The sequence below is a fragment of the Arthrobotrys flagrans genome, assembly GCF_004000055.1.
Source record: "Arthrobotrys flagrans strain CBS H-5679 chromosome Unknown unitig_15, whole genome shotgun sequence".
NCBI classification, from domain to species: Eukaryota; Fungi; Ascomycota; class Orbiliomycetes; order Orbiliales; family Orbiliaceae; genus Arthrobotrys; species Arthrobotrys flagrans.
The window spans coordinates 4,010,629-4,037,531 of NW_027137545.1; the positions used below are offsets into that span (position 1 = coordinate 4,010,629).

The 26,903-nt window shown below is 44.8% G+C and overlaps 7 protein-coding genes across 7 annotated transcripts; 5 read left to right on the forward strand and 2 right to left on the reverse strand.

The window, feature by feature from the left end:
- Window positions 1–3,343: 3,343 nt before the first annotated feature.
- Window positions 3,344–5,463, forward strand: DFL_001078 (uncharacterized protein; the record flags this gene model as incomplete). The annotated part of the gene is made up of 3 exons (XM_067629645.1): window positions 3,344–3,482; window positions 3,550–4,019; window positions 4,150–5,463. 3 exons carry the CDS (start codon window positions 3,344–3,346, stop codon window positions 5,461–5,463), a joined length of 1,923 nt encoding a protein of 640 aa, XP_067495646.1.
- Window positions 5,464–9,878: 4,415 nt separating this feature from the next.
- On the forward strand, window positions 9,879–12,072 carry DFL_001079 (uncharacterized protein; the record flags this gene model as incomplete). The annotated part of the gene is made up of 2 exons (XM_067629646.1): window positions 9,879–10,418; window positions 10,495–12,072. 2 exons carry the CDS (start codon window positions 9,879–9,881, stop codon window positions 12,070–12,072), a joined length of 2,118 nt encoding a protein of 705 aa, XP_067495647.1.
- Window positions 12,073–15,794: 3,722 nt separating this feature from the next.
- On the forward strand, window positions 15,795–16,964 carry DFL_001080 (uncharacterized protein; the record flags this gene model as incomplete). The annotated part of the gene is made up of 3 exons (XM_067629648.1): window positions 15,795–15,860; window positions 15,943–16,128; window positions 16,197–16,964. The coding sequence occupies 3 exons, from the start codon at window positions 15,795–15,797 to the stop codon at window positions 16,962–16,964; spliced, it is 1,020 nt and encodes a 339-aa protein (XP_067495648.1).
- A 1,138-nt stretch (window positions 16,965–18,102) lies between these two features.
- DFL_001081 (mitochondrial 37S ribosomal uS14m domain-containing protein) lies at window positions 18,103–18,600 on the forward strand (the record flags this gene model as incomplete). Its single annotated transcript, XM_067629649.1, has 3 exons — window positions 18,103–18,161; window positions 18,220–18,460; window positions 18,538–18,600. The coding sequence occupies 3 exons, from the start codon at window positions 18,103–18,105 to the stop codon at window positions 18,598–18,600; spliced, it is 363 nt and encodes a 120-aa protein (XP_067495649.1).
- Window positions 18,601–18,829: 229 nt separating this feature from the next.
- On the reverse strand, window positions 18,830–20,138 carry DFL_001082 (uncharacterized protein; the record flags this gene model as incomplete). The annotated part of the gene is made up of 5 exons (XM_067629650.1): window positions 18,830–19,446; window positions 19,507–19,561; window positions 19,645–19,744; window positions 19,810–19,887; window positions 19,969–20,138. The coding sequence occupies 5 exons, from the start codon at window positions 20,136–20,138 to the stop codon at window positions 18,830–18,832; spliced, it is 1,020 nt and encodes a 339-aa protein (XP_067495650.1).
- A 672-nt stretch (window positions 20,139–20,810) lies between these two features.
- Window positions 20,811–22,428, forward strand: DFL_001083 (uncharacterized protein; the record flags this gene model as incomplete). The annotated part of the gene is made up of 6 exons (XM_067629651.1): window positions 20,811–20,987; window positions 21,104–21,595; window positions 21,654–21,708; window positions 21,764–21,826; window positions 21,881–21,992; window positions 22,065–22,428. The coding sequence occupies 6 exons, from the start codon at window positions 20,811–20,813 to the stop codon at window positions 22,426–22,428; spliced, it is 1,263 nt and encodes a 420-aa protein (XP_067495651.1).
- Window positions 22,429–22,440: 12 nt separating this feature from the next.
- On the reverse strand, window positions 22,441–23,445 carry DFL_001084 (uncharacterized protein; the record flags this gene model as incomplete). Its single annotated transcript, XM_067629652.1, has 2 exons — window positions 22,441–23,109; window positions 23,299–23,445. 2 exons carry the CDS (start codon window positions 23,443–23,445, stop codon window positions 22,441–22,443), a joined length of 816 nt encoding a protein of 271 aa, XP_067495652.1.
- Between the last annotated feature and the right edge of the window lie 3,458 nt (window positions 23,446–26,903).

Below are 26,903 nucleotides of genomic sequence, written 5' to 3' on the forward strand. Positions count from 1 at the left end.
CTTATTATTCTTGTTAACTCTGTTGCTGGTTCGAGTGGCGAAAGGACAAATGCGGACCAACAATCAGAATTTATGATTGCAATACTTCTGCCTACAGGCGGTGGTGTTTCAACGGGGTCATGCACAGTTTTTTATGCCTTTCCCCTGGGTACAGTGACGCCACCGTCTATGGGGTAGATGTTGAGATCTGCAGATATTCTACAACAAGGTTAAGTTGATTGCAGGATCCTAACGCACAGGATACCGAAAGCGGTGAGATGGATCGACTTACTGTCTTTCGATGAAACCCTGTGCCCGGCCGCCACCATATATTTCTCAGAAATTTTGAATTCCTTCGCAAAGTAACCTTTCTGCGCCAGAGTTTAACGGTGATGTCCTCGCCATGTAGACTAGTCCTATTTAGGCAAATTTCTTCATTACAACGTCACTCAACGCAAAAACTTTGTTGGATTTTGTGAGGATTTCCGTTTCTTTTTTGACATCGACTGGCTATTAACGGGGTTTCAAGTCTGGTCTAGAGCACCTGTGTGAGTTTATTAGCAATCATACTCAAGCTTCCAGCCGCTTGGCAAGTCTGAGACGATTCGGCCTATAGGAATATACCGAAAAAGATAGAAAGTTGCATATTGTATGCAGTTTCATAACCAAGCTGTGCATAGTATCGGCAAATTTCACTGATCCTTTCCCTGACTCAAATGTTCTGCTTTGAACTTGTGATCCTATATCCTATATTCGCCTTCATGAATTAATATTTATATCCCATCCGTACCTAGAGAAGTCCTGTAGCATACCAATTCCTCATCAACGAAGCATAACAATTTGTAATACGAAAGCGCCCCAGTCCCAGGTAAACCCGACGATGTCGTTCCCCGTCGTCAAGGAGATCACCCTTTCGCCTTTAATATCGGTGTAAGTATTTTTATAATGTTCATTCGTATCGTTGTCCCTTTTAAGCGCTCAGAAGCCCTACATCGGTATATCCAGTCTCGTCACCTATCCAGAAAGGGGATCATTGACCGCCCCAACAAGGATAAAGATAAGAGGAAAGTGATCTAGAGCCCCAAATCAGAGATCTTATTGCTGAATCCATTAATAACCGCTCCCTGTTGCTTCGCTTTCACGACATTTTAATTGAACTTTGTCGATGGTGCCCCCCCCCCCTCTTATCTACACCCCTACTCCTTCCCTACTGGTTTTAATTGGTTAGGAAGCGCTTTTTATGAGCATTCAACCAGGATTCTTGTTATATTCAAAGGTATAGTGTAGAGATAATGTGTTCGATGCGTTCAGCTCGACGAGAGTCATGTTGCGACCCGCTAGTGTTGCACATAGCAAATCATTAGAGCATTATCTTCGAAAATGGCCGAGCGCCAAGTATCGTGGAAAGGGTAACTGTAAGTTGACGGTCCTAAAAGTTGGGGGAATTAGTAGCAACGAAAAAAAGAGAGAAAAAACGGGGGTTATGTTTTAGCCTCGAGTCCAGGTATACTTATATATAATTATAGTCTTGGTGCCACTGTAGAAGCAAAGGCTACACCCCTGTCTCTGTGTTGCGCTCTTAAACAAATTGCTAAGCAACAGGCGTACATTTACGCTCAACGCAATGGTCTTAATTAATCACCTGACTCTGCATAGCGGTATACCCACAACGGTGAGAATATTCTTAAATTCCGGGTCCTAGCAACGTCTTTTTTCTTTCATCATTCATCAACATCACTCTCTTCGTCTTCTTCTAATCCCAACATATTTCCCCTCCCAACTACGCCACATTCTTTGGGCTCAATCGACATCATCGACCTATCGACACATTCACCCATATACCAGTGAAATATTAACATTGAAGAAAGTGTAAGCTTAGTCCCTGGTGCCTTAAACGCTGTTGTTAGCTTTGCTGCAAGGTTTTAAGCTAGGAGGGGGGGTCGTTGAGGGTTGGCTCAAGTTGGCTTGAACGATGTACCTTAAGAGAATCAAAGTATACTTACAATATACGTCCAGCCAGGGCATTACCTAATATTTCGCACATTATTAGCACATTAGTAAAGCGGAAGCCTAAGAAACAACGTAACTTTCGGGTCGGACCTAGTTTTAACACTTTAGAAATAGCGGTGAGATAAGGAGGTTTACGGTGTCGAAGTTCGAGGTAAGGTTCGATTAGCGGGATTTTCTGCATTCAATTGGGATTCATAACCCGGGTACGCTTGTGTAACAATTGCGGATTACTGTTGTAGTTACTCTCGTTTGGTCCCGGTACGTATCAATATATTCCAAGAACCTTAAAGGATCCATATTATCCAAGACTAAGTACTACTCTCTAGATAGACTATATATACAATGGCGGTTAGTTCGTCGTCCCAAGATCAAAGAAAAATTAGGCTTCTACAGATTCTGTGGAGTTTTTGAAAGAATATTACCTCTATTTCCTTTGGTCGGTTTCTTTTTTCCTTTTCTTCGGTCCATAACGGGAGCTGTGGTGTTCGGTACCCGGGGCATACAACGTGGGCAGGGAACTCGATATCTTGTAGTTTTCTGGTTGCTGGTTTGAACTTACTGTTGTCATCAAATGCCTCGTAAATTGAAAGCTAGTGGTTTTCACTTGATAGCTTACAGCTTCTCTTTTCAGAAACAAATGCTAATTAATTGCGGTTAGATTCGCCATAGTATAATGAATTTATGCCTCGGCTTTAGCGATAGCTGTCGAACTGGACTTGACAGTGGCGGATTAGACGAATTCGATCTGGCTTACCCAGATCGAATTCCTGACTGCAGAAGGTTTGGCAGTGATGAGCTAGACGAATTCGAACTCGGTGAGCCAGATCGAATTCCGGACTGCAGAGGGTTTTTTGGCAAGACGCCAGTAATTGCTACAATAGACACATTTACTCAATGGAATTTTCTACGGCCTGCTATTCCCTGGCCCCATATTTTCAACCGGTATCTTGGTCTCAGGGATAATCTTTGGTTAAAACGCTCTCGAGCCACATCCAATCATTGGTTGCACCACAAATCGCCCCAGAGGAGTTTTGGAGTATACTGCATAGTGTTTATCCAGGGGTTGAAATAAACTTATGGGATCTTACAAGCCTATGTCTGGTTGGGCATATTTTCCAAAGGATTGATCAGGGTAAACTTATCTGTTTTCTCAACTCACAACCGGCGGAATCGCAATTCAGGTTGCGACGCCTAGGTGATAACGGAGAGACAACGGCTGGCCTTTTTTTTGCGCATGACCAGCAAGATAAAAATTGGACCTGTGTAGTTCCACATGGATGGGAGCTTTTATTACCCTCGGGTCATACATTGTAAGTATTATGCTCAGTGCGCAACAAAATCTATCCATGTTGTAATGGATAGAGTCCCAAATCAAGAGGGTATGATACCTGAAGACGAAGTTGTGCCCTTCGCTGGACAGAAGAGAAAACGGGAAGAACAGGATGATTCGCCTAAGAAGAAGAGGGCTATCAACGCTTGGATTGCTTACAGGAGTAAAACTCTACCCCAATATTGACTTGATCAGCTTGAATTGCACGTACTGTACTAAATAATCATTAGCATATCAAAATTTATTCAAGCCAAAGCACCACCAGTCAGAAGTGTCAGGTAAAATCAAGGGCATGTATGCAACCGTTTCAGACGATGATAAGGCAAAATGGTGTGATGTTGCTAGGGAGTATACACAAGGACGAGATTCCTTCCCGGGAGCATCGCGTGCCTGGCTTAGTGGAATGATGGCTACCATCGTTTCGAGGGCGGGGTTGGCTCCGCAGAGCATAGATATGAAACCCGAAATCCCGGTACCACCATTAGTTGAACTCCCCTCAAAGTTATGCCCTACTAGCCTTCACACTCCACAGAATGTGGCCGAGTCCAAGAAACGGGCTCGTGAGAACGGAGAGCCAGAATTCGGGAGAATCCCCAAAAAAGCGAAGCTTATTTTCGAGGACAAAAGAAAACGGCTACGCGAGGCAGAATTAGAGCCTGTTCAAGAGGAGCGAAGTATAAAGAGATTGCGGGTACTCAAGGTGAGTTAGATATTAGCTCATCCTAGCAGGCCCTTCTTGTATTTGGGTGTAAGGTATTCAGAAACTAACATACCTACTAGGGAGATAATCTCTCCGGAAATCTAGGGTTGACGTTGCTGGATGCTTCCAGCCCTTCGACTATCCGTCAAAAGATCAAGATATTGGAATATCTTTCTCGAGCAAGCCAGCCTCCACGAATTGTTCACCATTATCTAGGGAGACTACCCCGGATAGTTTTGTGGACACCATCTCCGAAGCCACTTCGGATAATACTTTAGAACCTAGTCTAGAAATTAGTCCAAAACACAGTCCGGAACGCAGTCCGGAGCCCACGTTCGACATGATCCCAGAGCCCACTCTAGATATGATTCCAGAGACCACTCCGGCCACGATTCCAGAGACCACCCTAGACATGATTCTAAATACGGCCCCGGAAATTATTTTAAATGCAGCTCCAGAGATCAGTGTAAAAACGACTCCGGGCCCCACTCCGAAGAGCTCTCAGGACAGTTCTCCAGACACCTCTTTGCATATCGGCTCCGACACCGAGTCAGACATCACCGCGGCCACCCCAATTTCCATTCTCGATCTGTTCACCCCTCCGAAGACCACTCCAGACAATTCTCCAGACATTTCTTTGGATATCGGTTCCGAGATGATCCCGAAAATCATTTTAAAGACGAGCTCAGAAATCGTTATAAGGTCGAATCCAGAAATCATTGTAAAGACCACTCCAGACCTTGCTCTGAAGAACTCCCCGGAAAATTCTCCAGGCACCTCTTTGGATGTTGTTTCCGATACCGAGTCAGACATGACCGCGGCAGCCCCTATTACCGCACTCGATCTGCCCACCACACCGGCAATAGAGAAAGAATTAGCATCAATTGCACTAAAAGATGATTCTAACGATTTTGATGAATCCGTCGAGTATTCGGAGATATTCTCATCATGCGAGGGCAATCCTGAAAGCGACACTTCTTATGAAATTGACACATTTCCCCAAAACTTTGACGTCCTCGAAAGCAAAAACATTCTTCCTGAATCCGAAGACGATCACGAACCTCAGAACGCCTTGAAAATCTTTGGAGACGTTAGTGATCTTTTACCTATACCTCTGCCTTCACTTGGGGATACGAGTACCCAATCTATTATAACCTCTGATCCTATAGGAGACATTCGTGATTGTTTCTCCAGCATCGAATACCTTTTAGCGAGATATCAACCGGGCACGGCTCCTGATGATGAAGGTAGCTCAAGCAATCGTTCAGAAGCCTATTACGATGAGGATTGCTCAAACGATCTTTCAGAAGCCTGTTACTATGAAGATGGCTCAAGCGACCCTCCAGAAGCCTTTTGCGATGAGGATGGCTCAATCGATCTTTCAGAAGCTTACTATGAGGAGGATCTTTCCGAAGTGTGCAACTACAAAGAAAAACAAGATTGATTAAATTCAGCGCCATCAGGGTCTGTGGGTGAGACTTACCAAGGCCTAGCAATCTAAAATCGAGTTCCTTTAACGTATATATACATAGCAACATTCTGAGTTCGGACACTAATAATTTCTAGTTCGGACACGCTAATAACGGGGAGTTCTTACTGGAGCCATAACCCTACGACATGGTTTACCTACAGAGGTAAGTTTAACCTCAAGATCCTGGTTTATGAAATGTCAGACCCCGAATTTTAGTTAACCCAAGCATTGCTGGGAATTATTAGCATACTATCGAAATCCATTCGAACCAATGCGTCGCTATGTATATCCACGACGGGGGATAATAACAACGCTTTGGATCGGCCGTAACAATGGTGGTGAGTCCCGACCTTGCGGGAGAATGATGGTGGGGCATTGTTTGGCGGATGGGGTGCCTTTCTTTTAGAGATCCTAAGGGCTTCTATAAACTTGATGCGGAACCAGCATCGTTACTATATAGATTTGACAGTTGAGGAGTCTGGCGACGAGGCAAATATAAAATCATGGGACCCTTTTATAGGGCGATCCAACATACCCGCAACGAGATTCTGAACTTCATATTCCTAATATTGTATTATCATATGTCAATGAGAAGCAAGCAGAAATTTCAGAAAGTTCAAAGGAGCTTTAAAGGGGCAACTCTCGGACTACTGAAGAGTGAGAGTGACTATCCTCTCGCGCTATATATACACACATATACACACATATCTATATACATCACCGAGTTAGTATGCGATTTAATTTAGGTAAGACATATATACTATTTGTCTCGTCGCCAGTATATATACTTTATATCAGCAAATTGCGGCTTAAGTTAGTCGCGGGGCCTGGCTTAGGTGAGTTCTAGTTTCGTCATTTAGCTGATAGATGATCAGGTGATTATATATGTGTGACGGAGGGAATACTGTTTAATATTTGTGAGTACCTAACAGATTGAGAAATTCAATGGTTTTGTTGGTGTTTCCACTTTTAAAAGATGGGTACCCCGGACTACTAAGAAGCTGCCAGGCCTGAACATATTGTTAGTAGCCTTGGTAGGGAATATATGAGACAAAGACGATGTTAGCTTTGCTAGGGGCTCTAGAAATCCACGGATTTAAATGGGCTCACGGGATAAAGCCCACAAAACCTTGCGGTTCGTGTTTGTCGACGTAGGTGGACTTTGTGCTGTTTTTGTTGCATTCTTTAAGCCAGTCTTGGCCTTGCCAGAGTTTTGCGGTTTAGGTAGGTTCACGTGGCACGGTTAACTAAGACAAGCTTCGAAGGACAGAGTCTTTTTTATTCTATCAAGCCTCATTTGGAGACAGAATTTGGTAGAAGAAAGAGAAGAAAACTTTAAAAGATTCGTTTAGGTAAGATTGCTGAAGAACTTAAGAGATCCCGAGCGTTGCGGTTGAGGGCGGAAAAGGATATCAACGATACCGGGCGGGCATATCTGGGATTGGTAGGCAGAGCCTCGGCACTTATCCAGATAAAACTACTGTGGGCCGGGGCATGCACTGTGATACAGCTTGCATCGCCAACTTCAATGCGACCGTTTATTTGATAGTAATAATATCCCACATGATGAGGGACATATGTCCCATACATACATATTATCGAGAGGTTTGAAGAAGTAGAGTCAGGGTTCGGATAACCGAGATATCGTATAACTTTGCCCAAAGCTTTAAAGCTTGAGCCAATTGTCTTTTTTTTTTTTCGAGAGATCAAGATGGAACTTTAAGCTTATGCTCTATAGACGAGGCTGGAAGTTCGGGTAGAGCTATTTTCGGAGGAAGAGGGCCGAGTTCGAGCCAAGGTTCGACTGCTTCCATGGATCCAGAATGGAAGGGTGAGCTCGAGATATTTTGCGGTAAGTATGTAATGCCTATTTTCTGCAATCCTTACAGGATATATATCTAGCGTGTCTACAATTTAATCCTCTATATACAGTGGTTGCATAACATCGGGAGAGTTTATTTCTGCCGGATGAAATTGAAATATATTACTCGTTATCCAGGTATTTTGGTTCGCTTTCCCCCACGGACGGTTCAAGGTCAAGACATGCCCAGCCACATTTCCGGATTCCGCCTTCGTCTGAAGGATTTTTTATATTTTTTATTTTATTTTATTATTATTATTATTATTATTATTTTTATAAACGAAACTTCAATTTGTAATTACCCAATGCACGAACTTGAAAATATCGTGGTTTTCATTTTTTGTGCCAATAAAAATTACTGTAAGATGACCTGATGTTCGCAAATTGGTTTGAGGAACTCTAGACCTGTACCAAACCGTCGGACGTGGGGCTTGGAAACGGGTAGGCTTTACATTATGATTACTCGAACTGGAATGAATTGCGGGTACTTGTTCAGGTCCATATTTTCGCGCAACATTTTGAAGCAATGGCTGGGTAACCATCGAAGTCATGGCCATGGTATTATGGGTTACAAGAACATCTTGTCCTTTTTGACCCTTCATAACTTTTTTTTGTACGCATACATGTATGTATAATATGGACTATCTCTTTCCCCTTGCTTAATTGCAATTGCCTGTGGAAGGATTGTTTGACTTTTCTATTTTTTTCTCTTCGCTTTCGCCCCTCGCAGAAGCTAACTGCACCTACGTATGTACAGCCCAAATCGAATTGAATCAGGGTATATCATTCGTCATATATCGTTCATCGTTCAACTGAACAGGCAAAAGGCAAACTGACCCCAGGAAAGACAGAAAAAGAAAAAGAAAAGACAACAGCCCCAGCGACTGGTCACTCCGAAGTTAGCTAGCCAGATCGATCTTGCGAGCGAGGTGTGTCTGCATTGTTGAGCTCTGAAGTGCCACCGCCGTACGGAGTGCGGGACAAGGAGGAGCAGGGAAGTTGGGTTACCCAAGCAAGCAAACAAGCAACCAAGCAGGCAGGCGAAAGGAACAATGTTTTTTCCCTCGTCGCCGGCCGTTTCGTTCATCGTCGCACACACCCATCGGAGGACAAGGACAAGGGATTATGCTTTTTTGCTTGCTGTTCTAGGTGCGATGCATACTATCGTGAGCTAAGACAAGAAAGAAACCTCATTGCGTGGAATGCGGTACGGGGTTGAGGTTGTGCTCCCGATAGATCCGACCTGGCTTCGCTTCTCTCCTTAATACTGACTTACCATTTGATACCCCCTTCCTCTCGTTCCTACATGCTCCGTACTTCCTTAAACCTGCCCTCTTTTTTCCCTCTTTTTTTCCCCAATTGTTTATTCATTCGTTCGTTCGTTTTCCTTTTAGCCTCGATTGAACACGACTGACGACCCGACTCGACGAACGTACCTACGGTATCCATATACGTACAGATACATACTTACAGCAAACCAGATGGCGGTGATGCATGCATAGTCCTTAAGCTATCGTGCATATCTTTCGGCCCTGAATGGTGGTGGTTGTACTTCTGGTTACTCTGCAGCCTTAGTCTGAAGGCTGAGACTCCAAGGACCTGAACTAGCATCATCGACATCGATCGCCATTGGCTAGGATCAGGCCGGCGAGGCAAGAACGGCTGGGTGCACTGACAGGTCGTCTCCCACTCTTTAGTCGTATATATTACTATTCCCACCTCGTGGCTGCCCGGTTTTTTTCCGTCAGAGTGTTACATCCTTTTTTATTTTTTTTTTAGTCTGCTCGCACGCTCTCTCTTTTTTTCTTTCGCACGGCAGTTCTTAAGTTACGCATGCTTTTGATTGAATTCTTGAATCCGAGGATTTGAGTTCGGAGTCTTTCTTGTCTTTGTTCTTGTCAGTCTCAGTCGCAGTCTCAGTCTCTCGTTCTACTGTCCGGAATTTCCAATCCTTTGCATTGCCTGCCATTCCTTGATACCAACCAGTCCTATATCATCATCATCGTCATATCATCACGGCGCTTAAGCAGGTCAGGTCAGGTTAGGTCACATAGTCACAGGTGCAACTGCCTTAACAGCCCTGTTGCTGCTGTCGAGAGAACAGAACAACAACACAACCAACACCAACCCCCAACACACCAACACATATTCGGCTCCCTCCCCGATTCTCTCCACCGCCTTTTACCAGTCTCGTATCGTCCATTCTTTGCCCCTCATCTGTCTCTCTATCCTATCCACCCACCCATTCATCCATACCTCCCTCCATCCATCCATACCTCCAGCCTCCACCGCCATATTCTTTCCCCAATCTCTCTAATCTCTTATCATTCCTCATCCTCTACCAACATACCCATTCGTTTCTACTTCTACCTACGGGGTGCCTACGATCGCTATCCATTAGCACCGTCTTCAGGTTTTCTTCGCTGAAGCACTACATCCCGACCTCGTCCGCCCAACCGCCAAAATTTCGGACCTAGTCTACCTCTATACCCCGCCTTCCTTCGGCGCCGGGCGAAAATCTCACACAATGCCATCGGCTTTATCCTCGAATTCCGTCAAACGACGGCCGTCGCAGGTTGAAATCGGTTCTTTTTCGACAATCTCCAGAAAAGATGGCAAGGCCCTCAGTCTTGCTCATGCAGCGAGCTCAAACAATAGCACATCGGACCTCCATACCCCTCCTTCGATTACCAGCGAAACTAGCGAAGCCAGCACATCCGAACCGGCACAGCAAAACCTAAGTGGAGAAGTTCAGGCCTTGAGTGATAAGTTGATCAAAGCTATCAATCATCAGTCTTCGCTAGAGGAAGGCCTGGAAGAAACAAGACATGAACTGGACATGTCGAAACAGAGGATAAAGCAGCTGGAAGCCATTGCAAAGGAGCACCAGGACATGATGGCTACCGGTGTGTTGGTCGAGAAGAAGGAAGTTGAGATGGAAACGAGGCAGTTGATGAACAAATTAATGGAAGAGAGCATGCAGCGAGGAAAGGCGGAAAAAGAGAAGAGACATATTGAGCAGGACCTGGAAAATCTCACCACTTCGTTGTTCGAAGAGGCCAACAAGGTAACTACTTGTTCATCACTCGTCCTTGCCTAGACATACTTTCAAAGATGATACTAATAAGTTTTTTTTCAATCAGATGGTGATTGCCGCTAGGAAGGAACGGGAGGCCGTCATGCGAAGGAATGACCAGCTCGAACAACAGCTCTCGGATACCGAAATCCTCCTTCACACCCACCAGGAACAGCTATCGGAACTCAAGGATGCCCTTCAGCAGATGACCGCCGAGAGAGATGAACTCGAAGCCCTTTCTTCGCCGACCACTCCAGCATTAAACAGCCAAGCCAGCAGGGAGTCACTCAACCGCATTTTCGAAGCCTTGCATATCCCAACAGAGGCCGACGAAGTTTCTCCCTCACACCCGACCCACTTCTCTTCCATCCTACAGCCAGTTCTCCGATCTGACATCTCTTCCTTCCACGACTTCTGCAATGTGTTGCATATGTCCAAACACTATGCTCCACCAATGCCCGTCAGCAAATCCCCAAACCCTACTCCCTCGAGTGGATTTAGCATCATGGGATTCGGCAATTCGGCCAAGATGTCTCCACTGCCGTCCTCAAGCTCCTTCTTTGGAGGTCATTCCCAGAAGAAGAGTGTTTCCAGCACAACAAGCGGTGCCTCCGCTGCCTCTGCTCCAGTTTATTCCACTCTTCCACCCGCACCTCCTCTGAGAGAAACTGCTTTCTTCAAGAGAGCTCTCATTGAGGACATTGAGCCTACTCTCAGACTGGATGCAGCTCCGGGCATTTCGTGGATCGCCCGCCGAACCGTTTTGACAGCTGTGGTCGAAGGCACATTGGTCATTGAAATTATGCCCCCGATCTCCAAGCTTCCAATCTTCAGCTGCTCCATGTGCGGTGAAAACAGGAACGACCCTGAGCACGCCCGGACACATAGGTTCAGGACCAACGAGACGGAGGCTGCACAAAAGTACCCTCTTTGTGGTTACTGCGTTCACAGACTACGCTCTGTTTGTGCATTCCTTGCCTTTTTGCGAACCGCTAAGGAAGGTTACATCAAATGCGAAACAGAGGATGATGAGAAAAATGCGTGGGAGGAAAGTGTTAAGCTTCGGGAACAAATGTTCTGGTCCAGAGTCGGCGGTGGTGTTGTCCCTTCATTCCACAATATTCGGGAGGACATCTTGAAGGTCACCAGCCCAAGAAGCCCTCCCCCACCACCTCAGATCTTTGAGAAGAGGGAGCCCGTCGTCATTAGCGTCGCCACCCCCGTTAGTCTTCCTCCAAAATCAAACCTGAGGGATAGACTTTCCCAAGTCACTATCTCTGCGCTGCCGCAGCGTAGGTCCTTGCCGCCGGCTTTACCCCCTGCACTCCCTCCACGTGGAAATCTTTACCGTGGAATCTCGAGCACCGAGAAGAGTGTCCAAGCCACTGAAGAGGACATTGAAGCCTCGAACAAGACTTCGGACGCGATGTCTCAGACAGATAGCTTCAAGGAGAAGGCTGAGAGCCAGCGCACCACCCCCTCGATCAGAAGCCGAGATAGCCACCTGCCTTCTCCTCCACAGTCCCCTACATTGCTGAACAGCAAGGTTATGACCATCAAGGAGAACGAGAAGGCGGAAGCCGTTCCAGATAGCCGGGACATCATGAAGAGTGAAATCCCAGCACTTCCAGGATCGTTTATTTAAACTGCTTGCTTTTTATACATCGCAGTTACAATGTCTGCATGTCTTTTTTTTCGACGGCATGACAAGAAAGATAGTTGTATGATACCCACCCACCCATTGAGGATTTTTTTTTTTTTGGATATTTATTATTATTATTATTATTACTATTATTATTATTATTATGGCGGATTCAGAACTAGCCCTGATACATATATACGTTGGCAAGAGCAGATGAACAGTTTGGAACACACTCTTTTCTTTACCCTCGTTACTTGACGTTATTACTATTGAAGAAGCGGGAAAGCAATGAAGCTGGTTGGATGTTATCCTTTTTGCTACCCTTTTTGTATTATTGTGTACAGTGCGACTCTTTGTTGGACATTCTTCCTTCCTCCCTTTGGGACATTTAGCTTTTTAGCACATCATTACGTTCTTAATACTTCATGTTGATGGCGTCGAACATCAAGCGATTGTTGGGTTTTTCTTTCTTTTATTCTTCTGAAGCAGCAGTACTAACCTTCTTGTGTATATACTCTGTGCATATTAGTGTTTTTTTTTTTACTTTCTTTGGTTATTTTTTACCGTCTATTATTCTTTCGTCGTACCCTTTTAATACTATTCGATAACTTAAATTAATTCAAATATATACCTAGCTACTACTGGTATCGATCCTATTACTATCTAAGTATCTTGTATATCCTACTACCTCGGGGGGACGGGGTATGAGGAAGTGGTGGAGGTGACGCATTTGTTTCAATGGTGAATACCTTTTACCAACTTTATATGAGGAAGAGGAGGCAATACGACCATACATGCCTAGCATGGATTTAACATCGGGTTTCGGATGAAAGGCTAGTTCGAAGATTTGCGATTACGTTCGAGTAGCCTCGTAGATTCCTCTAACTATCGTATAGCTCTGAACCCGAGAGTTTAACCTAGCGGACTAAGAATAATTGATTCTACTAAAGAAAAATGTACCTATACATGACCGTGACCACCCCAATAGATAAAACCCAAGAAAGATATCCGTAGATAAGATACCACTACTCCGTATCTGTCCACCTGTCCATCTCCTTTAACGATACAGAGTATGTACGGTCGTCTTGTATGGACTTCACTCCGAATGTCTCAGGATGGCGACGCGTTGTACGGGTAACTACGCCGGGGGAACCACGGAAGAAGGACTTGATGTGGAGAAGAGCGATACCGGTGAGGAAGCCGGAAGTTACAAGGATGATTGCAGTTACTGGGTAGTTGATTTTTGAAGGCTAGCTTTGACACCGTACGAGAAATATTTGGTGGGAAGGAGGGTAGGGGGGTCGGAAATCCTTTACATTCTAATTCCTCTAGTTTCATTTTGAAAGGTTGAGGTGATACTCTTTATAATTGTAGTTGTTTAACTTAAATTATTGAGATTGGAGGTCCGAGGGTTCGATGGCTTCTTCCGAATTGAAACAAGTAGAGATATATTTCACCCGTAGCAAGTTAACTATAGAACGGTGGTATGCATATTATCCGCCTATGATGATATATTTAGCTGATCAGCCGCTGGGCCTACAGCGTGGAAGCATGCAGTATCAAACTATATACTTTAGTAAAAACTCTATTGAGAATATTTGTATTATAAACCGAAGCACACCGTTCGGATATAAGACTACTATAAACCGTGTGTAACTTGCGCGTGTGTAATGATCAAATCGAATTCCGTGGTTGTTGGTTCTCCCATGCATCCCCCGGACATATACACCCGGCCAAAAGGACTATAGTAAACCGGTAAATAATACAATCCCCAATGAAGACTCTACAGAACCCTCAATAAAACCTTTCTTCTCGATCCTCTTGATCCTGAGTATAGGCCAGTCCGTCCACGGCATCTATGTCACGGCGACGGAGATGTTAACAACCATTCCCCAGACTAAGTTAGATGGTAGTTTTTTTTAAAAAAATGTCTGCTTACTCATTAGCTCTCCTACCGAAGAATTAAAAATTTCCAATGCATTATCCATCCTTCCTAGGTTGTCGTTGATACGGTCCATGGCTAGGTTGTTTTGTTTTTGGATATGGAAGATGTAGTATGCTATGGTGGAACTGCCTATTAAGCTTCCTATGATGCCGCCGATGATTGCTAGAGGTAGAGTAGAAGAAAGGAGAAATTAATTTTGTTAGATAGGTACTTTTGGAACTTGAGGTGTGGAACAACGATTGGGGTTGTAGGACATACATTCGAACCACCGGGATGGCATTGCTATTTTTTATTAGTGGGTACTTTGAAGAGCTTCGAGGATAGCTTGGGTGGAGAAGTGGGTTTTGAATAATAGAGATTGGACATAGTAGAGAATAAAACCATCAGGTCCACGTATACGTAGTATCGTATTATACTCTGAATTACGCTTTATATTGGATTTGGAGCTTACGGCGTGGTGTTGAGGATGTTGTAAATTGCACGGCGACGGAGTTAAGAACCAGCTCCAAACATGCATATGCGTGTAAACCCCGCTGCAGCTGATATCATGTATCGCATGGCCATCTATTATGCTAGGTTTGGAATCACCTGGCCCCGGTTCCATCAAATCGACACCATCGTGTTCTAGGTTTGGTTGTTAGATTAAGCTTATAAGAGTTATATAGGCGAGCCTCTCAACCCTTCCGCGCGAGTTATTCGACTCCATATTTTCTAGATTACCTCATCTTCAATGACCTAAAGTCCTCCTCCCGATGCTCAAAAACATGCCGTTTTAAAATTCTACCAATCCTGTTTAGGGGTATTCAGTTAAATCCAAACTCAGCTCGAGCACTGGATAATAATGAGTCTCTCCAGGGAGTAGCACATCTTGTCCCGTAATTATATTGTAACCAGGATAGTATCCACACTCTTAGTCATATAATGCGGATAAATATGCAAAACTCAACCTTTCAAACAAGAATTTCTACTTGGATAAGCAATGGGGTTTTATAGACCTTCCCAAGAGTGCAGAGTCTTCCTCGACCGGCTTGAAAGGCTTTCAAATCTACGAACTATAAAATAAAATATCTCTAGTTCGATTTCTTTCCCGTCAAGTACTTTGTATCATCTTTAAATCGATATCGACTCATCCCTCTTCCAAGACCCTCAGAAAAATCGACATCTATTCCCAGGATTATCCCGGAAGTAATGTTATGGTTAGAGAACACAATGAGTATCTCGAACCTTTTACCGACGAGGAAAAGAAGAGCCTCGAACACGGTATCCCTTATTGCGAGCTCCCCATATTCATTCGGGGATCATTTAATATCGAGGAAATATCATTAACAACGGACAATCTACATCTTGACGACTCCACAAGATTTGGCAATACCAGTCCCGGTTTTGGGGAGCCTGCTCTCGAGACTAAGACTAGCCATTGCAGAATACGAGACTAAGACTAGCCATTGCAGAATACGAGCCTTCTACTAGAGTATTTACAAAACCAGGAGATTCAGGACGCCTGAATACTGCACTGGGACACTATACGGTCAGACTAACTAATTCTATATCGGAATCCATTTCTTGTTGTCAAATTGCGAGAAACACCTCTAAGAGGCCGAATATCATGATATGCTTGACCTGTCATGAACATGGAAATATGTGTTGAACCCGTTGTAAACCCGCCTCCGTAACCCCTGTTCAACCCATGACGACGAAACCCTGTCCCATCTCCTGGTGGGTTCGCCGGTCGCATGGTTCGATCCACACCATGACATCGTCCCGTTCGAGCTGTTGAAAGATGCGAATCGAAGTCTACCCCAAAGTATCACCGGAGGTACTCGAGCGTGAGGTTCAGGATGCCACGGTATGCCATATTTATCTATAAGACACTATCCCAGTATCGAGATATAATGATATCAGAGTCCGTAGCTAATGATATGATATAGCTTCGAGAACTCGCATGGTTAATAACTGAAATCCAAGAGAGTCTCTTATCACTTAGATCTGGGCTGGAAGAATGCCTATCGCTGCTCGCGCCCTCGCAGCCAGGGAGTACGCTTGTGCTATCTACGAGTCGTAGTGAAGGGCTTAAGGGATTCGTAACCAGAGTCGGGAGCGCAATCGTTAAGGGTGTACGTTCAATATTCTACTATTCGAATCTAAAGATATCTATTCTAAACGGTTTATATCAATGTTACAGGATATGCAAGTAAAAATGCACGGTCTCCCAAACACCAAAGGCCTAGGTTATTACCGTCTCCAACTCGCAGCTCCACCATCAGACTCCACAAGCACCTCTAGCTTTCACCTCCCACAGCTTACCGACTGCCGTAACTTCGTCCATTCAGCATTAACAACCCTCCCTTCCTCCGCCTCCGTCGAAACCCACAAATCCCTCCCCCTAGAAGCCAAAACCTCCACCGCAATAATAGACTCCAAACTCCTCTCCTCCCAACTCGACTCCCTTCTCTCGGACATCCAATCTGCCCGACAAATCCTAAAAACTACGCAAAAGTCCAATTTATTCCCATACCATACCGTCGATAGTAGTTTATTTGATCCACAGTTACCCGAGAATTTAGCTTTGGATATTACGATTCAGGATGCAGCTATCGTTACGGAACTAAGATTGTTGGAGAATACGAGTCCTGCGGCTTATACGGGACTTACGGTGTTGAGTATGAATATTGACCAGCATTTGTCGAATTTCAATTTCAGGGAGAAGATTACAGGGGCATTTAAGGGAAGGAAGGGGGATGGAAGTATTGGTAGTGGTGCCGGTGGTAGCGGGGAGGAGGAGACGTGTATGTATAAGGGGGCGGAGGTGAGAGTGAAGGAGAGGATTAGGGTTGAAAGTCAAGATCCGAGTTTGATGAGCGTAGTGGCGAAGTTAGGGGCATTGGAGCATAATTTGGCGATGGGGAGGACGAGTTTGGAGATTGTGATGCGTAGTCGGTGTAGTATTTAATCGATCAGACTTATCCTATCCCTCGGGCTCTGGTACGAGACAAGGTCCGTTCTCAAGACGATGTTATAGCAGCGTTTACCAAACTTCAAGGAATCGCGATTCCTCCCATCTTTTTTTATAATGATTTTCTCATGCGAGCACCAGCAGTTTAAATGTACAATTCGGGTTCCGGCCAAAGCAATCAACAATGGTCAATTGCAGATGACGGTAGATATCCCCAATCCTCCGCTCCGCTCGTTTTTATTCCTTCTCTATGCCGGGGATTTTTTCGGAAGCATCAAAAATATACACAATATCTGGGAAAGTACAGACTCAAAGGAAGCCAGGAACACCATCCTAATGCGAGGCTGGCTTGGTTGGCTTAGCGTTGGGGTTTCGTGGGTCGTTGCGGAATTCCTCGGCTGGTAGTACGATGAAGTTCGTTAGTTTATTGACCTAACTATCACGGGAACGGAAAATACGCAGCGTAGGATAGAACGTACTGTTCGCTAGAGCGTTCTGTCCTTGCCAAACTCCCCAGTATACGATGCCGCCTATATCAATTGTTAGAGCTTTGTTTTAATGGGGTATTGCGTAGACCGATATCGCTCGTTCCGCGGAATGTATCGTTGGTTTTAGTATTGCTTACCGGCAATGATGAATGGAGCCATTGGTTCCCCTGTATATAAGTAAAGAAAAGGAATCAGTAATCAGATATCAATTGGTCTTTGTTTCCACCGTTCACATAGAAGCAGCGACTGTGTATCGGTGTCTACCCGGGAGAGGGATATTCTTACAAACTGGCGCGGGCCACTTTCGTCGGAAAACAGCGAATGGTCCTGACATTGTGATGGATGTGAAGGTAATTTGAAACCACGGGAGGTTCGGTATATGAAAGGTCGTAGTGACGGCGGGGTGGAGAGAGGTGGGGGATGTAGTTATTGAAGACTGGTAGTTTCGAAGGGTCGTTTCTTCTTGGGTGTTGGGATGAGGTCAAATCTTCCGGCTCTGAGGAGCGAATCACGTGAGCTGTCAAAAATCCGAACTTCAACGCCAAAAACTCGGCTTTTAGATTCACGGCAACTGAGACAAGCTCATTCACTTTCATTATAGTCTACACATATCGCCAATAGACGGCATCTTATCGTCATTATCCGCCATGCCGCCTCTTAAGGGACACTTCTTGTCCGCTGGAAAGCCGACGCATAAGCTTGCTTGGTATGTCTGAAGCTTCCAATTGATATCTAAGTTTATATTGACTTATGATATTATATAGCTTCATCCAATCTCGTATCTTCCGAGACGCCTACAAGCGCGAGCAATTTGCCAAATACGAGGTCGAACGCAAGGCCCTCCGGTTCATCATCGCCAGCAGTCAATTCACTGCTAGACAAAAGACCGAAGCGCAGTTACAGCTCACACAGCTACCGGTTAGCAGCCAGCCTACGAAGATTAAGAATAGATGTACCGTTGGAGGAAGGGGAAGGTCCGTGTTTAGGGAGTTCAAGATGGGGAGGGTGAGTTATTCAAAAATTATTCTATCTTTTCAATGACTATTATGGGATAAGATGGCTGATATATTTTGGATGTCTAGTTCCCGTTCAGAATGGCGGCTTTGGCAGGAGATTTGCCTGGTGTTAAGAAGGCTAGCTGGTAGTTTTTTGGATATCACTGGCATGTTTTGGAGTTAACCTGCTGGATTTTCTGCAGAGGAGGGCTGTATTGTATATACATGTTTCGAAGGCGATGACCACGCTCGTCCATACATACTAACTATCAAATTATACCCGCCTATTCAGCCAAACAGCGATCTCTTTTCCATCTCACAGAACTAACAAATAAAGACGATAGCAGAAATACATTCGGCCGTACATTCTAACCGCAGTTCAAGACCTATACCACCCAAGAGCAGCATAGAGAACGTTCCGACCCCATTCAACCCATCCTTGCATCGCAGTCACACGGTTCAAAGCTCTCACCGCATTCCGATTGAAGCAATCCAACTCCTTCGGTTCATCATTAAGGATCTCTTGAACACCGCCCACGCTCCTAGGGAGTACCAGGAAGATGTGTCCAGCGACGCTATAATCACCCATACATCGAGTAGCGATATCGACTACATCTTCCATTTGTGCATAGTCCGTTCCAGCCAGAAGGAATTTCGCACCGAATGGGATAATGGGTGTTTCAATCCAGTACGGACAAAGAAGGTTGATCCTAATCCTATCCGGCAAGGCAGTCTGACGAAGTGACCTGAAGAGTCCTAGCACAGCGTGTTTGGAAGCATTGTAGAACGGGGCAGATGTTAAAGCGAACAAAGATGCAATGGATCCGATTAGTACCAACGAACGGTCATGGGAAGCACTGGGGAATGCGTCTTTGGAGAGATGGGGGTGGGCACGGAAGTATTGGAGGGCAAGGTAGGCGGTGTAGATTACACCTGTGATGTTGACGTTCATGGTGGTGAGGTTGGGCTCTGGGGGGTCTTCGGGTTGGCCGGGGACTATGCGAGACATTTTAGTCCTAGGGACGGCATGGAAGGAGGGGTATGGGAAGAGCTGACCGAAGGGTCTTGGGGCCCATGATTTGCCAACTTCAGTGACGCCGGCGTTTGCGAACTAGGATGGAGTAGAGAATAGTAAACATGGGGCTTTTGGTGATATATATCTATACTATTTAGGAGAGGGGTTAAGGGACGTACAACTGAGTCTATGGCTTTATTTGGAGAAAGCTCGAGAGCTTTGCGGAATAAATTGCACTGAGACTTATAATCCGTGACATCGCATTGAACAGAATGGATGCTAAAGGTATCACGTTAACAATCCCACGTGCACACAAATACGATATTTTAAGAAAAAATGGATACTTTGGATTCCCAGTGCTCTTCCGAACTTCTTCAACAAACGACTGTATCTCTTGCAAGTCACCGATAATAACAGCTCCTCTATATCATCCGGATAGAAGAATTAATGAGAGTTAGAAAGTTAGCGTTTGACACCGAAAATCCGGGGAAATTCAACCGCACCCAAGTTCGGCCAGCCGCTTCACCACACCGGCGCCGATACCACTAGCCCCGCCGGTGATTAGAAACGTCTTGTTCTTGACGGATGCTTCATCCCACGACGCTTTGAGGTCTACTTCTGCCGTCTGGTAGACATCGGGGTTTGGAGGCGGTCGCGCATATTCCGAGTCCATTTTTCACTTTTTCTCGGCGTCAAAATTGCGAAAGAAACTGGGTATGTTATGTAGGGTATACACCTAGGTAAGATAAAGACAAGACGCTGTTTGAGTTAACAGACCTGCGACCTGGAAGATACAAAACAAAAAAAAGTTGCAATCCAAATTCACCCAATTCCGAGGTTTAAATTTTGGGAATCTCGTGCATACATGATACCCTTTGCCCTTCTTCCTCTCTTCCCTCATATGGCACAATCGATAAGGCACGCGCACAACCGCTTTCAAACTACTAATCTCGGTATTGGCGGTTATTTGTTTCCTGATTTAAGGTACGTAAGCGTCCACTCAAAAAAACACTCCCAATGCAGTCGGACCGCAGCAGCTATAACAGACGGGACCTCGATTCGAGATTAGAGATTTTTTTGGCGGGTTTCTTCGCTGGTGTAGGAACCTAAAGCCTAAACAGGCAGGCTAATAAACACCTGCAGGGACCCTTCCATTCCTTCGAGACAGAAAAAAAATATCAAGATCCCCCGCATTATCAAAATATCATATGCTCAAGTATCGTTGAAAAAAGGAAAAAAAAAAAAAAAAAAGAAGAAATCGAACACAAAAAGTCGATATAAAATATGAGTTCTCACTAGCGCCCTGTAGCTGTACGATCCCATCCGGGGAGTGTTCAAACCAAGCATGCCGAAGCGGAGGAGACCGTCGTCGTCCCATTGCCAGAAATTTCTGGCGAATGGGGTTCCTGAGGTCCACCAGAGGCTGTTGGAGCATGTGCTTGCCAATAACGCTAGGCTTTCGAAGGTGAAGATTGCGAGGCTGCCACATGGGATTGGGATTGTAGCTTCTGAGCAGGTTCAGGTAAGAGATACCTACCACTTTTCCCTCAGTGCGAAGCTTTTAAATGCATATTATATAAAATAGCGATGAAATGATTACAAAGTCTTTAAAGCTAAGGTGCTTGTGGAATAAACTAGAAAAACAAGGAAATAACTTTCATTCCCAAATCCCTCCTCGTCAACCTCTACGACATCCCATTCCCAAACTCCTCCCCAATAGACCATCCAACAAAAGCCCACAGCTCTCTTGCCGCCTACATTGCCTCTCAATTTCACAAACCAGACAACGATGACCCATTCATATCAATACTACCGCCATTCTCATCCTTCAAATCTTCCATGCCACTCTTCTGGAGCGATGAGATACTAAATAATTGTCCACCATGGGTCCGTTCGTTCGCTATAAGGCAACAAAGAAAACTAAAGGACGACTATGCACATGCTGTAAAGATGCATGGTGAACGTGGAGTGGAGTTTTCGAAGGAAGAGTACGAGTGGGCCTGGGCGGCTGTGAATACACGGTCGATTTATTATAGGCCGAAGAAGTGGTATAAAGTTCCTGCGGAGGATTGTATGACTATGTGTCCCTTTATCGATTATTATAATCATGATGCGAAGGGAGATGAAAGTGTTAGTAAATCTCTATTTACAAACAAGGGATTGAATAGGACTAACATTCGCGTGGTAGTGTACGGTGAGCTTTTCGGCGGATGGTTTAAGGGTTACGACGCAGAAGACATATGGCAAGTTATATTTCTCCTTAGTTGGGGATATCGAGCCATGCTTATAGTTTTATAGCTGCCGGGGAAGAGATATTTGTGACATACGGCGAGTATAACAATGACCAACTACTCGTAGAGTGTACGTATCCAATTTTCTACTACCAACCGAAGCAAACTAACGAAATAAACACAGACGGTTTCACCCTCCCAAACAACCGAGCTGATAACTTTAACATCGACCACTGGGTTCTTCCAAAACTCTCATCTCGTCATCAAGAGATATTAAAAGAGATATCATTCCACGGGTACGCCTTCACCTTCTCGCAAACTGTTATGTATAGTGGATCTGATCTTATGATTTCGGTTGATGGGGATAGTGGGTATCTTTTGGATGAGAATGAAGTTTGTTATAGGACTATGATGGCTTTAAGGTTCGCGGTTATAGGTGAGGCTTTGTTGGAGAAGGGGAAGAGGCATAAGGATTTTATGAAGTTGGTGGAAGGGGAGATGGAGGAGGATGATTATGTTAAGTTGTATGAAGGGGATGAAAACAAGGTCGGTGAGCTTCTAGAGGAGGTTGTAAAGGTGATCGAGGAGTTTGGAGAGGAGAAGACAGCCGCTTTGAGACGAATGCTCGAGGAACAAGAGTTTTTGAATCAAAAGGAGAGTATAGAATCTGCGATTGAAAGGTGGAGACAATGTATTGATATCATCGCTAAACACAGAGAAAAGAATAAGTAGAATACAAGATCGTCATCGTTCAAGTTTGGTTACCATCTTGTTGACCTCTTTCACCTCCGCCTCGGTCGAACGGGTAAAAACCTCGACTTGTTCCTCTTCCGTGCCACGGAAATCAGAGAGGACTATACTATTACTAAAATCTATCCAGACTACCTTTTCTGTACCATCTAATACAACATCCCGTGCGGTTACCTCTTCCACTTCTTCATCTATCGATGATACGGTGGAATTAGGAACGATCAGCACATTCCGTTTCTTCACATCGCGGTGCAGCACACCCATGGAATGTATATGTCTCACTCCATCCACGATTTTCTCCGAGATCTCATTAGGAATATAAGGGAATGCACTTAACCTCAGCCCATGGATATACTCTATCAACACACCTTTCAGCGGTAATCTTTCCAAAATCTCTTCTCCTTTAATCCGAAGTTGCGACTGTCGCCTTCTGCGGTGTTGTGTTGGATTGTAATTTGCCAGAATGTGCTGTTCAAAGGATGGGGAAATGGTGACTATGGCATGGATGTTTGGGGTGTATAATTGTGATGTTGGGGAGGATAAGAGATGGGTGTATGATGATTGTTCCGAGTGGAAGTAAGCGTAGTCCGGATCCCGGGGGTGGGTGTATTGGAATATTGCGGAGGTAGAGGAAGCGGGGTTCGGTGGGAGGGTGAAGCGGAACTAGCCGTTTCGTTCGTAGACATATTCGTATTAGTATGTATATACATAGTACAAATTGAATATAACTAGAAATTTAACAAGCGAATATGCATATTTTTGATACAAAATATACAAATTTTAAAGTAACTTATTTTACGAAACACAGTACGTGCAAGATGGCTATTAATTTGGGTTTAAAAATATCCTTACAATCTTTAGAACAGATGGGGTTGGGAAACCCTTTGCGGACACTTTATAGACTAGACTGTGGCCGCCGTGGCCCATTGGTTGGATCGATGAGGGGTCGATTTCGAGCTCTTTAGTGGTCAAGGTGGGTATTTCGGGTGGAGGCGACATATTGGCAGTTTTTATTATTTTTGAATATGGAAGATATCGATAGTGGGGTGTTTTATCGATAAAGCTACTATAATACTGGTGAGGATGAAATTGATACTGAAAACTGACACGTAATCTGTGTTGAAATTGTTGCAGGAATTTTGGGGGCAAAGTGGCGGCTTTGCGATGCATTGGAAATGTCAACGTTGTGCGAGGGTTGTTAAATGCAAGATACAGGAGAGTTTTATGATCATATGATGAGGCGATGAGGGGTGGGATTGAAAAAAAATAAAAATCGGTACCTGCGTTAGTTCCCGGTGGGAAGGCTTTCTTGGGGCTGAGGGTTTTGTTGTTCGAAGGGTTAATTTTGCCGGTTACAGGTTCATTTCCTGGAGTTGGGGTTTGTGATAGTTAGCCTGATAACGTGGATATCGGCTCCAGAGCGGATAAATATTTGGGAGAAGATTTTGCTAAGAGATTCGGGGGGTTCTAGGTAGAGGTCTTGGAGGGGGTCAAAAGTCACCGTTGATGTTGCAACTGCATTCGATATGCGCCTATGGACATGTGGTGTTTGTATTAGCTTGCTATCTAATGTAAGTACAGTACACTCTATGTACCTTCCTCGGACATGGTTTCGAGGTCAGACATTTAAAGGGGGATAAGGGCAATCAAGCTTTGCTTTTGGGATTGAAACTTTTAGAAACAATCTCGTCCCAAGTTTTTACTTTCTTTCTAAAATCTGACATGACGTGGGTTTTATCAACTGGATCGATTTTAGCTATACAATCCAGATGAAGTTTATTTTGTATATCCAGATACATGTATACAAGGTCATAATAGTAATGTCGAGAATTGATTCGAGATATAGGGTCTAAATCTATATATTCACTCGTATATAAGCTGCATTGTTTGATCCTTTTGGATGGTCGAAAAGGGATGTCATCGTAGAGAAAAGAGTACATGTTCTGAAACTGCGAAGCGAAACGGAAGCCCGGATAGTACCTGTACCTGCATGATATCCACTTTTTGGCTACGGGGGCGTACATGCTGCTACCACGAAAATTTCCCACTCCAATCTGCCCGTGAGATTCGGAAAATTTTCTTGGGCTTCGGATACCGGTAGTATCTAATATCAGCAATAAGAAGCAGGTAGTTAGCTGGTGGGTCGGTATGATGGAGGTTGCATTTGATTGATCGAACGTCGGCTCCCCCGGTGGAATGTTGTATGCTACCCCGGACGTCGCCTCGATCAAGAGATATATCGATACGATCAATATATAGATATTCATTTGATTAGATAGATTGGAAACAAGCGACTTTACCTGAAACTAGCGACTGATCGAGCTCGCGATCGATCGAGAGAATCAATGAACCTCTCGGCCCTCGGCATGGTGATATCAAACCAACCCCAAGCCCTCGTCTCTATTCCTCGTCCTCGCGCGAGTTCTGGACCGTCTACAGACGGACTAGTTGTACCTGCTATCGCATATTTGCTCATAACCCCCCCGTTCAAAGGTTCATTACCCTCCTTGAATCGCAGGAGTCTTTTTTTTGTCCCCAAGAGTTTTTACATATCAGCTGAACCTGACCTTATTTCGCACGAAGTCCTTGCATTTTGAATGTCGTTTTGAGCAAGTGTATCTATTGTCAATTCTCGATTGGATTTGGCCGACCCCACCAACTGGGCCCCTTGCAGGCCAAATCAAAAGGTACATGCATCCATAAATACATACGCTCTACTATGTATACACCGCGCGACCGCGCCCCCTGTGCTGGAAAGGTACTTATATACATGTACGGAGCACTGTCGCGGCAAACAAGATGGAACCAAGTCCGAGGGCCAATACCTGCACGGTATGCAGTGCCCTCTGCGAATGGAATCCAGCGAGCCAATGCAATGAGCCTTACTTGCCATGCCTTTGCCTTGCTCTGCCTCTGCAACCAGCCTCGATATTTCTGCGTGCCGAAGCGAGGCCCCGAATGCCAGGAACCGTCGCTTTGCGCACTTTTTGGGATGGCGTCGTGGGTGGTGAAAAATTCGTGTTTTAGCTTCATCGGAAGCCCTGTCGCATGGCTGCATCCCAGCAATCCGTACCTGAAACCGTCTTAGCCATGCTCTTGCTAATGTCCTGTACCTGTGCAGTGCAGGCCCTGGGCGCACTCGCTGGTTACCCCCGTTTAACCTCCTTCACTCTTTTTCTGGAAAAGTCCTCCCCCGTTTTCCCTTTTTCCTCTCTTCCCCTTCTTCGTTGTTTTGGAACATCGATAACATAGTATGGTTTTTCCTTTCCATCCTTTTTCAAGCGTGTAGAAAAGAGAGCAAGAAAGTAACGTGAAGTAAAAGTACGGCGCTGTTGACTAAGGAGAAAGAAAAAGACCCATATACTGACGGCTTCCTTTATTCTATTATATTCTTTCCTTTTTTTATATACGCCTCTGGATATATAATTTTTGTTTTTTACTTTTTCCTAATCAAAAGCCGATTCAACGTCTTTCGAGTCCGGAGCATCATCGTCATAGTCACCGTCACGAACAGCTATTTTTGGAGCAAGCAAGACAAGAAGCGTATATTTCGACCTATCAAACTGTTCGAGCGAGTGCAAAAAAAAAAAAAAAAGGAGACGCCGCTTAACTGGGTTGGATGTCCTCGACCGACCACTAGTTTACCTCAGACCCAGGTACTTGACTAATAAGGACCTATCTGGGAACCACCTATATCGTTTCCTCCCGCAGGTTCGCAATTGCAACTTAAGAAGTAAGTAAGGAGTAGTAGTTAGCAGAAGCAGTACCGGTGCACCGCCAGCTCCCCTGAGTCTTTATTTTATTTTATTTTATTCTATTACTCTTGTTCAATGTGGCATTGCACTGCATTGTAAAAGTACCAGTACCTTTGGACCGACCTGTACCTGTATTGGATTGTATTGTACTGGAGAGTACCTGTGCTGGGCTGCTCGCTAGTCTCCGCTGCAACTTCAATTTCAACCTCCGTCTGTTACGACACCTCTCCAACTTCTCTCCTCCTCCTCCTCCTTCTCTCTCTTTCAATCTCTCCGTCTCTCTACCTCCTTGCTCACCCTCCTCCTCCTCTTCTGGACCGATATAGTTGATTCTTCCTCGCTATCACTCTCCCACGAGGTCCTCCAAAAGCATTTCTGTTTCACGAAACCCTGAGGCGGATTGACACGATCACGCATACCCACTCGGATTCACGCTCGACTTTCGGTTAGGCGCTGGGATAGGTATCCTTCGACGTCCCATTAGCCTTTTGCAAGGTTCGCATTGAGCTGCCCACTTCTCTCCTTTCCCCCCTATCGACGACCCTCGCAATGCCACAAGTTCAGATGACTTTGACTGACATCTTCCACGCTTTTTTTTCTAGCTTGCCTTCTTTCTTTCCCTCTTTCTTTTCATATTTTAATTTTTTATTTTATTTTATTTGGCTTTTTTTTCGACTATTTCTTTCTCGAAGTTCTGATTCC